The 12,263-nt window shown below is 38.6% G+C and overlaps 1 protein-coding gene across 1 annotated transcript in view; it reads left to right on the top strand.

Moving 5' to 3' along the window:
- ADAM32 (ADAM metallopeptidase domain 32) overlaps positions 1-12,263 on the top strand; it is a 35,502-nt gene that overhangs the window by 4,277 nt on the left and 18,962 nt on the right. Inside the window, exons 3-8 of the mRNA XM_043536417.1 lie at positions 5,780-5,841; positions 6,427-6,505; positions 7,782-7,858; positions 8,078-8,268; positions 9,631-9,707; positions 10,490-10,561. Coding sequence (XP_043392352.1) covers positions 5,780-5,841; positions 6,427-6,505; positions 7,782-7,858; positions 8,078-8,268; positions 9,631-9,707; positions 10,490-10,561 — 558 coding nt within the window. The remainder of the gene's footprint in view (positions 1-5,779; positions 5,842-6,426; positions 6,506-7,781; positions 7,859-8,077; positions 8,269-9,630; positions 9,708-10,489; positions 10,562-12,263) is intronic.

Here is a 12,263-nt window from a genome sequence, read left to right as displayed (position 1 = left end):
ACAAAACCACTAACCCTGAAACCTATCCTTGCAACAAAGCCCGTTGCCAACTGTGTCCACATATCTATTCAGGGGACACCATCATAGGGCCTGATCACATCAGCCACACTATCAGAGGCTCGTTCACCTGCACATCTACCAATTTGATATATGCCCTCATGTGCCAGCAATGCCCCTCTGCCATGTACATTGGTCAAACTGGACAGTCTCTACGTAAAAGAATAAATAGACACAAATCAGATGTCAAGAATTATAACATTCAAAAACCAGCTGGAGAACACTTCAATCTCTTTGGTCACTCGATTACAGACCTAAAAGTTGCAATTCTTCAACAAAAAAACTTCAGAAACAGACTCCAAGGAGAGACTGCTGAATTGGAATTAATTTGCAAATTGGATACAATTAACTTAGGCTTGAATAGAGACTGGGAGTGGATGGGTCATTACACAACGTAAAACTATTTCCCCATGTTTATTCCCCCCTCCCCCACCCCCCACTGTTCCTCAGACATTCTTGTCAACTGCTGGAAATGGCCCACCTTGATCATCACTACAAAAGGTTTCCCCCCTCCCCCCCCCTCTCCTGCTGGTAATAGCTCACCTTAAGTGATCACTCTCTTGTTACAGTGTGTATGGTAACACCCATTGTTTCATGTTCTGTGTGTATATAAATCTCCCCACTGTATTTTCCACTGAATGCATCCGATGAAGTGAGCTGTAGCTCACGAAAGCTTATGCTCAAATAAATTTGTTAGTCTCTAAGGTGCCACAAGTACTCCTTTTCTTTTCATCCTCCTAGTGACATTTTTCTTTTAATATCCAACCTAAACCTCCCCACTGCAACTTGAGACCATTACTCCTCGTTCTGTCACCTGCTACCATTGAGAACAGTCTAGATCCATCCTCTTTGGAACACCCTTTCAGGTAGTTGAAAGCTATCAAATCCCCCCACATTCTTCTCTTCCATGGACTAAACAATTCCAGTTCCCTCAGCCTCTCCTCATAAGTTCTGTCCCCCCTAATCAGTTTTGTTGCCCTCCGCTGGACGCTTTCCAATTTTTTCACATCTTTCTTGTAGTGTGGGGCCCAAAACTGGACACAGTACTCCAGATGAGGCCTCACCAGTGTTGAATAGAGGGGAACGATCACGTCCCTCGATCTGCTGGCAATGCCCCTACTTATACAGCCCAAAATGCCATTGGCCTTCTTGGCAACAAGGGCACACTGTTGACTCATATCCAGCTTCTCGTCCACTGTAACCCCTCGGTCCTTTTCTGCAGAAATCAAGTCAGGAAGACTCGATTTAATCATGGATTTCTACATACAAGTGCATTCTTGTTGGTTGTTATAACCTTAACACATATTCTTCACAATTCAGAGATAGATGTAGGTTTCATTTTTATAAGGTACACACTATACATTTTTAAAGTGATTTATTTTGAAAACCTTTCAGATTAGTTTTACAACTATATCAGAACATGAATGATTGTTTGGTTATTTCATTTACCAAAGGTAATTGAAGCAGATATTTATGAAGACATTGGGAGGTGAACTATCTCTAATTCAACAGGGTAATCATTAATATCTGGGGGATTTTCTTGCCATTCTGTATTAGGAGGAGAACATCACCAGACAGACATTTAAATTGTTTTATTTAACTAAAACAACAACGTTATGTATTCTGGATTTTTTTCTTCAACAGCAAACATATAATATTTTAACAAAACAAGCATATGAATTTTTGAATTTAGTTAAACATTCAAGTTTTTCAAAATCAGGTTTGTTTTTGTTAAAATTGTTTTTAACTAAAATAGTTCAATGAATTTAAAAAAAAATTAAATCGATTATGTCAGCCAGGTCAACATGACTTAATAACAATAACTTAAAATATTGGCTTTTGCAGCTAACTCAGTCGTCTTCACCTTCATTTTCCTGTTTGCTCATAATCTGGAAACGAAAAACAAGCTTTCCTGCTTTTTCAGGTCCCAAACGATTTCTCAGTTTGGAATGAATTAGTCCAAAGAAAGAAAATGTTCTTTCTACACCGGCAGAAGAAGCTACTGCTGTTAAAAGTGAGATTATCACTTCAACAGTCTCTGAATCCAAATGCTTAAGTGACTTTCACCAGTTCACTGGTATGACTTTCTTTAAAACATCATCAGCAAACATATATTTCTTGAATGGTTCGCCCTTAGCTCTGAAGTTCATTATAGTTGGCATTATGGAGGGATGATTGCTGGATGTCCATGTCATAGCCAACTCCTCCTCTTCAGCAGTTAAGGTTTGATCCTGGTACCGAGTATTGAGAATATTTTCAAGAAAATAAGCTGGAGATAGTGTTTGTCCCATTTGTTTTTTTAATGCTTCTAATTTAACTCTGTCGTTGCATATTTCTCTTTTTAAGATCTCACTCAGTTCCTTCCAAATTTCAACAGCATAAGCCATAAAACAGCTATTCCCCTGCATTTTGTTCAAGGCTACAGAAATAGGCTACAGGGTACTCAGCATGTATTAAAACTTTTCTCTTAAGTCCAGTGTTGAGAACTTTGGCTGTGATGGTGCAGTCTGTTTTTTCACAATTCTGTTCACAAACTGTCATCAGATTAGGCCAGTTCTTGATGTAGTGCTCAAAACAGTCCACTACTGAGTTCCATCGCACATCTTGTGGGAGAGTTATCTTGGTTCCTCCCACATTTTTCAAAGCAGCTGCTGCAAAGTAGTTGTTACAGAAGTAGGTTGCAATTTCAACAACATTAGCCTTTATTTCTGGAACACCGAAGTCTTTGGCTAAGAGGTGCATCAAATGAGCAATGCAACTGCACGTTATTAGTTTGGGACGCTCTTCACTCTCTTCTAAATAATTTCTTCTCATCTTGGATACATTTGCAGCATTGTCTGTGACCAAGCTGCATACTAGACATTTTAATTTTTTTTCACAGTTTGTTATAGCTTTTACTGCTACTTCTTGTAAGTATTCTGCTGTGTGTGCATTTCCTGATGTATCAGTTGTTTCTGGAAGGAAAACATTCCCTTCTTCTATTGTCACACAAGCACATACAACAGGATGATTGTGGACATTGCTCTACCCATCAAGACTCAGGTTAACAATTTCATCCTCTAAACTTCTTGCACCCTGCTCAGTTTCTCTTTCATACACTTTATCCAGCAATTTGCGTGCGATATCTGCGCTGTTGGGTGGACTGTATCCTGGTCTTAATGACTGAACCATGTTAATGAAGTGTGGGTTCTCAATCATACAGAAAGGAGAGTTTGTTTCATAAACAAACTGGGCAAGGTTTTCATCAATTACCTCTTTTTGTAATCTGCTGGTTCTTATCACAAATTTATCTATGGTTCTTTCTGGATGGTGGAGTGTTTTTTTTTCTTTTTGCTACAGGTGGTATACTATGGCTATGTGACATACATGATGTGGCTGAAACACTGTCATTGGCAGTTAACTCTGAAACTACAGAAAATGATGGTGATCTTGAAGGTGGATAGTCTTCAGAATCCTGTATGTTGAGGATGGATTCTCCTAAACAAAATAAGTCAATGCAGTTATTTAATTATTATTACCATACTGCTCATTTAGTATTATTCATTGCATTCACTGACACTCAGTACTACTTTAAAGGTGAAATTGTAAAAGGAAGATCTGCCTATTTCAACTATTTTTTATCACAGCTGCATCTAAAATGATAGTACCATAGAGTAACAACTATATTTTTTGCTCCAACATGAGAATTCAAGAATAGTCCAGAAGGAAGACAGGCAGTCCTTCGAAAGAAGTATGAAATAAAAAAGTCTTTGGTCACAACCTGAAGATCCTGCATCACCATGTTCAGACACGTTCCCTTCATCATCTTCAATGCAGCTTCCTCCTGAGAAGGAACACTTCTTATGATGTTGTTTCATTTGGGTAACCAGGCCTTGCATTTCTTTGTTGCACTGTTTGCAATTTGCATGCATGCTACAGGAAGAGGAACTTCATTAAAATATTCCCAAACTGGGTCTCTTTTACGGCCTGCTGCCTTTATAGGTTTTCCCTTCTAGTGAGAGAATGGTATGGTAGATCTCAAATCAATTAAGGCTACACTCAGAAAGACCTCAAGACTTCTGGAATATGCTGCTCCAACAGTTTCACTTTTGTTTCTACTGCCTGTCCCTCCCTTCTTACATTTATCTCCAGACTTCTTCTTCTTGTCTATTTTGCTCCCAACAATCTTCTATTCATTGAACATTTTGAAACTTTGCACTTTTAGAGAGAGATAAGGGATTGACTCTGTCTACACAAATTTGCAGAGGGACAGTAGGATTGAGGTCTGTTATTTCTCACCTCTATATATTATTTATTTATTTTATTTTATTTTAAAACATTTTTGCTGTTAACAAGCATGTTATCTCTGGAGACCCAAATGCACAGTTTGAGAACTGCAAAACTAAGCATCTCTGATGGTATCTTCTAGACTGAGCACTGAGTCCCATTGGGTAGATAGAAAGATTAACCTAAATAATCTATACAGAAGCCCCTGGAACCCCATAAGATTGGGTCCCTAATCCATGAACTATTGGAACTCATTTACAAAACTTTTCTTAGACATTACATGAATATATTGTCTCATACTATAGAATTATAATTTATAATCCCTATTCCATGATGTCTTTGAGCTATAATGTATCTTAATTAAAACTATCTTTAGATAGCTTTTTTTCTAAAAAAGCATTTTATCAAAAATCTGATTTAAATAAAAAAAAATCAGATTTTAAATTTTTTTTAAAAAAAATAATTGATTTTTATTCACCCTGTCTGGAGGTCAGAGTAGGAGACAGGCTAGAACTCCCAGGTTCTATTTCTGGCTCTAAATTCTCTTTGTATAGTCTGTTTTGGGGCAAGTCATGTCACCTCTGTGCTTCAGTTTTTCTATTTGAATTTTTATAAACCTTTACGAGATCCTGTGATGAAAGGTTCTGTTGACATACACCATTTTTTTTTATTAATAACAATAGAGAGTGGCAATGAAAACTTATATTTACATACATGTCTTGGAGATTAAGGAAGCGGCCTTAAATCATGTTATACTTGAACAATAATCTTCAGTAATTCTCCCCCCAAATTAACAAGAGCATTCAACTGTTTGTTCACAAAAGTAAGAAGCAGCAGCTGATTCTAAAATGATGAATTCCTTCATGTGACTTCAGAATGATGCTCTTCTGAATTAGGTGAAATGTGTTATTTCTACTTCCATCCTATTTGTCCACTGGATTCCGGGTTCTAGATTCCAGCAGTCTATAATACTTTCAGCAAATTCCCTCACCAGTCGAAGCTACGATGTACCAGTTCCCATTTTATTCACTGCAATGTCCATCACCTGGTAACTATCACTGGCATTTTTTGCCTTTGCACACATCTGGATATCTTGAGATGGAATTGGCTATTAAATTATTTCTCCTGTGTGTTTGACATAAAACACAGACACACATCTTGAACATGTGGAATACAGTGTATGTCAGTCAAAGGGAGAGTGGTGGATGAGCCTTTTTAGGAAACCACAGACAATCATTCCACAGAGTATTGGAAGGATACAGGGCAGTTGTTCTGGTAGCTGTCGAGATGTTAAAACTGCGCTGATAACCATGTTACTGTCCATCCATTTCCCGTTAAGAAACATTTGTGGTGCATTTTTAATTTATGTTCATGTTTAATAAATGCAGAATTACTATGCTTTGCAAAATATTGTGTTACTGAATTCTTTTTTTCTCTATCATTCTGGCTGGTTTAGGACAAAGTGTCCTATGTCATTACAGTAGGAGGGACACCGTATACTCTTCACCTGAAGCGACAGTAAGTGATTGACTTTGTTCCTAACCCTTTGGCTCTTATCTGTTATAAGCCAGTCATGTGGCTCAAAAAAGGTTCTAATAAGGTTTATTAAATATTGGATAATTTGTCTTCAACTTCCCTTTCTTTTCCAATCATTGGTTATAATTTTCAGTCTGTAACAGTCCAAGCTGATATTTCTCTATCTTTTTTGCTGTAGCCTCAGTTATTACTAGTATTGTGCACTGACAATAGGAGAATCTAAGATTCTGTAGTAGGAAATATTTTCAGAGATCCATGTATTCTTCCGTTTCAAGACTTAAGCAGAAGATTGAGAAGCTGACTGGCAAACAGCAAAAGAACTTGGAATCCTCAGAAGGGTTTGTAGCTATGTGATCTGAAGGCTGCACATAACTGGCACCTCATCTAGCTCAGCAATTTTTCAGTCTGAAAGAAGCAATAAAACATTAAATTGTAACTCAAGAAACAAAACTAAGGGGTGATGCAAATCATTGCAGCATGTTGAAAATAGTGTGGGTGCTCTTTAAACTTGCAGTGATGTGTAATCTTTATTTTTTAATGCAAACATTTTTTATTCTCTTTTTATAGACTATTTTTATCTGATGATTTCAGGGTTTATACTTACAGCAAAGGGGGGGCTGTTCATTCTGATTTCCCACATATTAAGGTAAGATTTAATTACTTTGTTTTGCAGCTTTTTAGCTTTTTCAGAACAGAGTTCCTGTTAGAAATACTCTCTGGGGATTTTACATTTTTTTAAGTATCAGAAAATCTCTCCCTATCTTTACTTATTTATTGCTGACATTCTACTAATCTTGGCATGAGATTTCTTCAAGGAAACATTCTCCATGGAGAATTAACAATAAGATTACTTACTTCAAGTTTATTTTGGTTGGCTAATTACCAAATTTTTCAAAGAAACGACTAGTTAGACTGAAATGTGCTTACAGTAGTTAACTTGCAGAATGGAAACTAAAGGAGCAAACATATCACTTGTGCTTAAATTCAGAGGGGAAGGCCAGGACAGGAAAATTGGGGATTTTCTACTGTCCTATACATTTACCTAAGGTAATGTTTAGATCCTCCATCACAAACTGTCCCCCATAGATTCTCTACTCCAGGATTTAGCTGAGGCTGGTGTCACGCTAGCTGCCTTTTCTCCTAATGTAATCCATTGCTTAACTTATTAGGATTTCCTCACACAAGCTAATGTGCTTTTTCTGAAAACAATAGGAGTTGAGGAAGTGCAGCATCTTTCCGGATGGGTCCCTTAATTCCTTCTCTCAGGCTGCTTTATTGTGGTCTCCAGGGTGGATCTGTGAAAGGATCCCAAGAGGTAGAAAAGAGGGTCACTAGTTGCTCTCCCATTGGGTCATCCCATCTAGATGCACGCCCTTCCCTCACCTCCATTTAATTTTTAAAGTGTTTAATCTTTTTTCTTTCTCCTCACGACTCTATTGTTTACTGGTTTGGCGTCTCTCCAAAGGTGGGGGGAGGAGGCCAGGGTGAGTATGAACATGCTGGGGAGTGGTCTGGGGGATCTGCAATGCAGATCTTCCCAACTCCTTTCTCCTATCCTACCAGGGAAACATGTAAAGGCCTTGCATAGACTACTTTAGCCATTAGGATGAAGTATCCTGTGCAGAACAGCTGTGGAGCCACTCTGTAGCCTTGGGGAAAGGTTCCTCCTCCTATAGTCCCTCACTCATCTCTCCAGCTCCCTGCCCAGTTGCTCTGGCGGGCACTGACCTCAGATTTTGAGTCAGAATAGTGAGATGTGTTCTACCTCCACATTTCTATTTTTAGATGGTTTCAAGTTCCATATAAGTGTCTTTGGAAGCTCCAAAATGTATGGATAAGTGGAGATGACCTGATTGGAGAACTATACTTACGCATAAGCAAGCTATTCATTTTTCTTTGATTTTTTAATTTTTTTTATTTAGGATGATTGCTACTACCAAGGATATATTGAAGGCTTTCCCAATTCACTTGTGACACTCAGCACCTGCTCTGGGCTCAAGTAATGAAATATTTTAATATAATTTTAATATAATTAATTATAATAATACCTCTAGTAAAATTCAGTATCCCAGACACTAGTGTGGTAGCAGTTGGAAAATGCTGACTTTTTAATGGTGCCCACTATATATAGTATCTAACATTTAAGGTCTCAAGCTGATGGCAGATTAATTCAGATCATTTTATAACTTTATGTAACCTGCACTGTTTGCTTTTTCAGAGGGCTATTGCAGTTTGAGAATGCCAGCTATGGAATTGAACCCTTGGATTCTTCACCTGGGTTTGAGCACATTATTTATCAAATAAAGAATAAAAACACTGCGAGTCCACTTTTAGCAAACAACTACACTGATATAGGGAGAGAAAAGGTGACAGAAAAGGTGTCTTACAAGCTGCATACAGATATTGAAGTGAGTTCTGCTTTTTATCATAATGATAGAGATTATGTCTAACCTGAAATCCAGGGCACAGGAAATTCACTGTGATGGTCTTGAATCTGGATTTAATTATTAATTATGTGCATGATATGCAGAAAGTGGGCATACGAGAGCCGTAACTTTGGTAAGAAACAATAGTACTGGAAATAAGTTATTCATAAAGAAGTGTGATCCATTAGCCTGAACATGATGCTCTGTGTCACCACGGTATCTGCAGACACAATGTTACTAATGCTGTCCCATATTCAGGGGAATAGTTCTATCTCAGTCAGGGTGGCTTTAACCACACATGCACAGCTCCGGCCTCAGGTGTTTGAATGAGGATAACGCCTGTAAATCTCCCTGAGTAGAGTCTCACTGTCAGCATTAAACTGCAGGTCTAATTTCCACTTGCAAATGTAGACAGTCATGCCTTATTTTTGGCTCCCTACTTCAACTTTAACTGCTCACTCTTGATGCCCTTCCACCGTGGCTTGATTAGAGGGTGGATTTTCAATCTTGGCCTTCCACAGAAGAAAATCCCTCTCCTAGAACTTCATGTGTAGATCCTATTTGCTGGGTCAAAGAAGGCATTGAGGACCACAGAGACAACAGACAAGATGTTGCTGGTGCCAATGTTGAGAGTGGAGACTGACTGGAGGGACATTTAACTATCCCACCAGAGAACTGGTGGCATTTCAAAGGGCAAAAATAAGACCCAAATGGCATAGGAGGCATAAAGTTCTCCAGAGATGTTTGGGGCTTAAGACCTTGGTCCCCCAGAAGCTTCCATTGGACGAGGGAGACCAATTCATAGAGTGGAGTGGGAGGGGGAAATTATTTTTGATTGAAACTAAAATTTGGCATCAGAATATCCAATTTTTCACTTTTCAAGTATCTGGAAAGTGATGGCATTTGGCTGGTTTGGCCAGCTGTGCATATTACTTCTGCGGCTCCTTGGTTCAGAAGTTTTGCTAATAATGAAGAGTGAGTGTCATTATCAGAGGGGTTATCAGTTGTGTAGTCTGTTTGTTTTATACTCATCTCTATTTTCTTAATATTGTGGTACAGAAATTTTAAGACCAAATTATGCTGAAGTTTTTGGAATGTTATTGTGATTTGTATTACTGAAATTTTTAGTCTAACAAATAATGTACCATACGTTTTTAAGGTTATGATTGTTTTCAGAAATATAGAACTCTTTCCATGAAAGGATGATGGTGGTGGTTTTGAGCAGCACAGCTGAGCATAGGTATTCAAGCTAAAAATCTAGTGTTAAGGAATGTACCTCATATTCACAGTGTTAATAAGTGATACAAAAGGTAAAATGTTGAAATAATTACGAAATGTTGAAGGCTTTTTTTTCAGTCAATGTCAGATGTCACTAAATCCCCCAGATACCTGGAAATGTATGTCATTTTGGACAAGGGTTTGGTAAGTCCATATCAGTCAAATTTGCTTTACTTCATATATTTCCGCTACTTTTTAAAACATGTCATAAAAATGCATCGTTTTAAGGCTGTCCTTCTAAAGGTCTGGGATGTAATAATCAGTAAGGTTAAGATTTTGTCTTGGGAATTTTTATTAAAAGTCACGGACTGGTCACGGGCAATAAACAAAAATTCACGTAAGCCTGTGACCTGTCCTTGACTTTTACTAAAAATACCCTTCAGGGGGTGGGGAGGACTAACAGTCAGAGCCGCACCGGGGGCTGACTGCTTACCACTGCTCCAACCCCAGCTGCTGCTCCTGCAGTGGGGGCTTACCAAGCCTGGTTGCTGCTCCAGCCCTAAGGGCTACTCCAGACCCAGCTGCTGCTCCTGAGGCCACTGCCCATGCCCCAGGCTGCTGCTCCGGCCTTGGGGACTGCTCCATCCCCAGGCCGCTCTCCTGCCGTTGTTCTTGGGCAGGGGCTGACAGCTACTCCAGCCCTGCTGCTGTGGCAGGCTGAGGCCAAAGAAGTCATGGATGTCGCTTAAAGTAATGGAATCTGGAATTATCAGATATATAGTATCCATTTTGTCAAAGGATCAATGCATATTTTGTTTATGGAATTGGAAGGAAACTGAGAATTAAAATAATTAGACACATTTAAATGCTCAGAATTTGAGGCTCATGTGAACATTCCACTGCTTCATCAGGGAAATGACTGACCAAAAAAATGTTGTTCTGTAATGATTTTTAGCTGTTACTTAAAGAATTGTGTTATTTTCCAGTACAACTATCTGGGTTCAGACAAGGATGTTATAACACGGAAAATAGTCCAGCTTCTTGGATTTGTCAACAGTGTAAGTTACTGCCTTTTTTGTTTCATATTGAAATGAAATCTGGATGTTTTACTTGGATGTTATTAAAGGTCAAAGATTTTATAGATTTTCTCATTTTCTCCAGGGAGTTGTTTAGTCTTGATTTTAATTCTTGGCTCTCAAGTTTTTGGCTAATGATAGCCAGGAGATCTTTATAGCAATTCGAGAAAAAACGTTTAAGTGCTTCACCTCAAGCTTGTGTTGTATTTCTCTGAAGTCTTGTCTAGATTGGTTAAAAAGGTGGTTTTTTTTTAAACTTGTTGCCTCAGACAGATATGTTATGTAACGTTTTAATTCAGTGCTGTTTAAAAACACATTAGCACCTAGTGTGGGCAGGTTTAGCCTCTTTCACAATGTTAGCCAATCATAATCAACCCTAGATTCCACCCACAGACCCTGGTGCTCTCATCCATCTGGGAGTGTAGGAACTCTGCAGGATACCGTCCCCAGTTTTTGTCCATTTGTGTCCCTCAGGAAAGTGAAAATCTGTCTGCCTGTCTACATGGGGCAGTTATACCAATATAAGGTGGCATGTGAATATAAACCACTAAGTTATGCCAGTGTAACCTCCCCAAGTGGACACTCTTCTTCTGGTATAAGAGTCCCTTTTTCTGGATTAGTTTATTAGCAGTTTAAGCTAAATTGAAAAAAGCCACCCTTACTCCAGCATATGAGTGTCCACACAGGGGTATTATACTGTTAACTATACCAGTATAATTATAACAGTATAACTGGAAAATTTTCCCATGTAGACAAGCCCTAAAACTGTTTTATTCCTCTCTCAGCATTTGTTTTGACTCTTGGTTCTTTTGTTTTTGGTTTCTAATTTGTATTTTTCTTTTATAAAGTTTTTTGTCTAGCTTTGTTATCTTTTTTTCTGTTTGCCATAAGTCAACTTGATTCTAGGTGTCTGCTTGACTCCAGAGATACAAACAGTAACAGATCTCCACTCTGTAATCACTGGTCCAGAGCCCTGATATCACTAAACCTGTTGACACCAGCCAGGGTTGCTCTTCAGTGCTTCCAATTTTCAGTTTCTTCCTTATTTCTCACAAAGGAGGAGGAGCTTCGAAGAGATTGCTGTATTGGTGCATCTCTAGGCTTATTAAACAGCTGCCAATCGGAAAATCCTCCCCCCCCTCCAATCATTCAGCCTTTTGTACTAAAAAAAAAAGGAAAATTTTTGTTTGCCTCTGAAATTGTAGTGTTGTGGACTTAAAACCTGTTATTTATTTGAATATATGCTTTACTTATGAATCCTCTCTTTATTTACAAAAAGAAAAGGAGTACTTGTGGCACCTTAGAGACTAACCAATTTATTTGAGCATAAACTTTCGTGAGCTACAGCTCACTTCATCGGATGCATCCGATGAAGTGAGCTGTAGCTCACGAAAGCTTATGCTCAAATAAATTGGTTAGTCTCTAAGGTGCCACAAGTACTCCTTTTCTTTTTGCGAATACAGACTAACACGGCTGTTACTCTGAAACCTGTCTTTATTTACAGAAACCCCTCCTCTCAGAACTGTTGGGTTTGGTCTGCTGGGCAAGCACTATGTATTTTGCTTGCATTTTTCTCTCCCCATTCCCCTTTTAGTTTTACAGGTGTTGGAGAGAAGTGCCCCCGCAACCAAGTGCTGTTGTGTTGATGTCCATTTTGCTAAGTTGGGCCTTTAGCTTATTCTTT

Source organism: Chelonia mydas, chromosome 26, assembly GCF_015237465.2.
Source record: "Chelonia mydas isolate rCheMyd1 chromosome 26, rCheMyd1.pri.v2, whole genome shotgun sequence".
Classification (NCBI taxonomy): domain Eukaryota; kingdom Metazoa; phylum Chordata; order Testudines; family Cheloniidae; genus Chelonia; species Chelonia mydas.
Note: the sequence above shows the minus strand (reverse complement) of the source record. Positions and strands in the feature narration are given on the sequence as shown.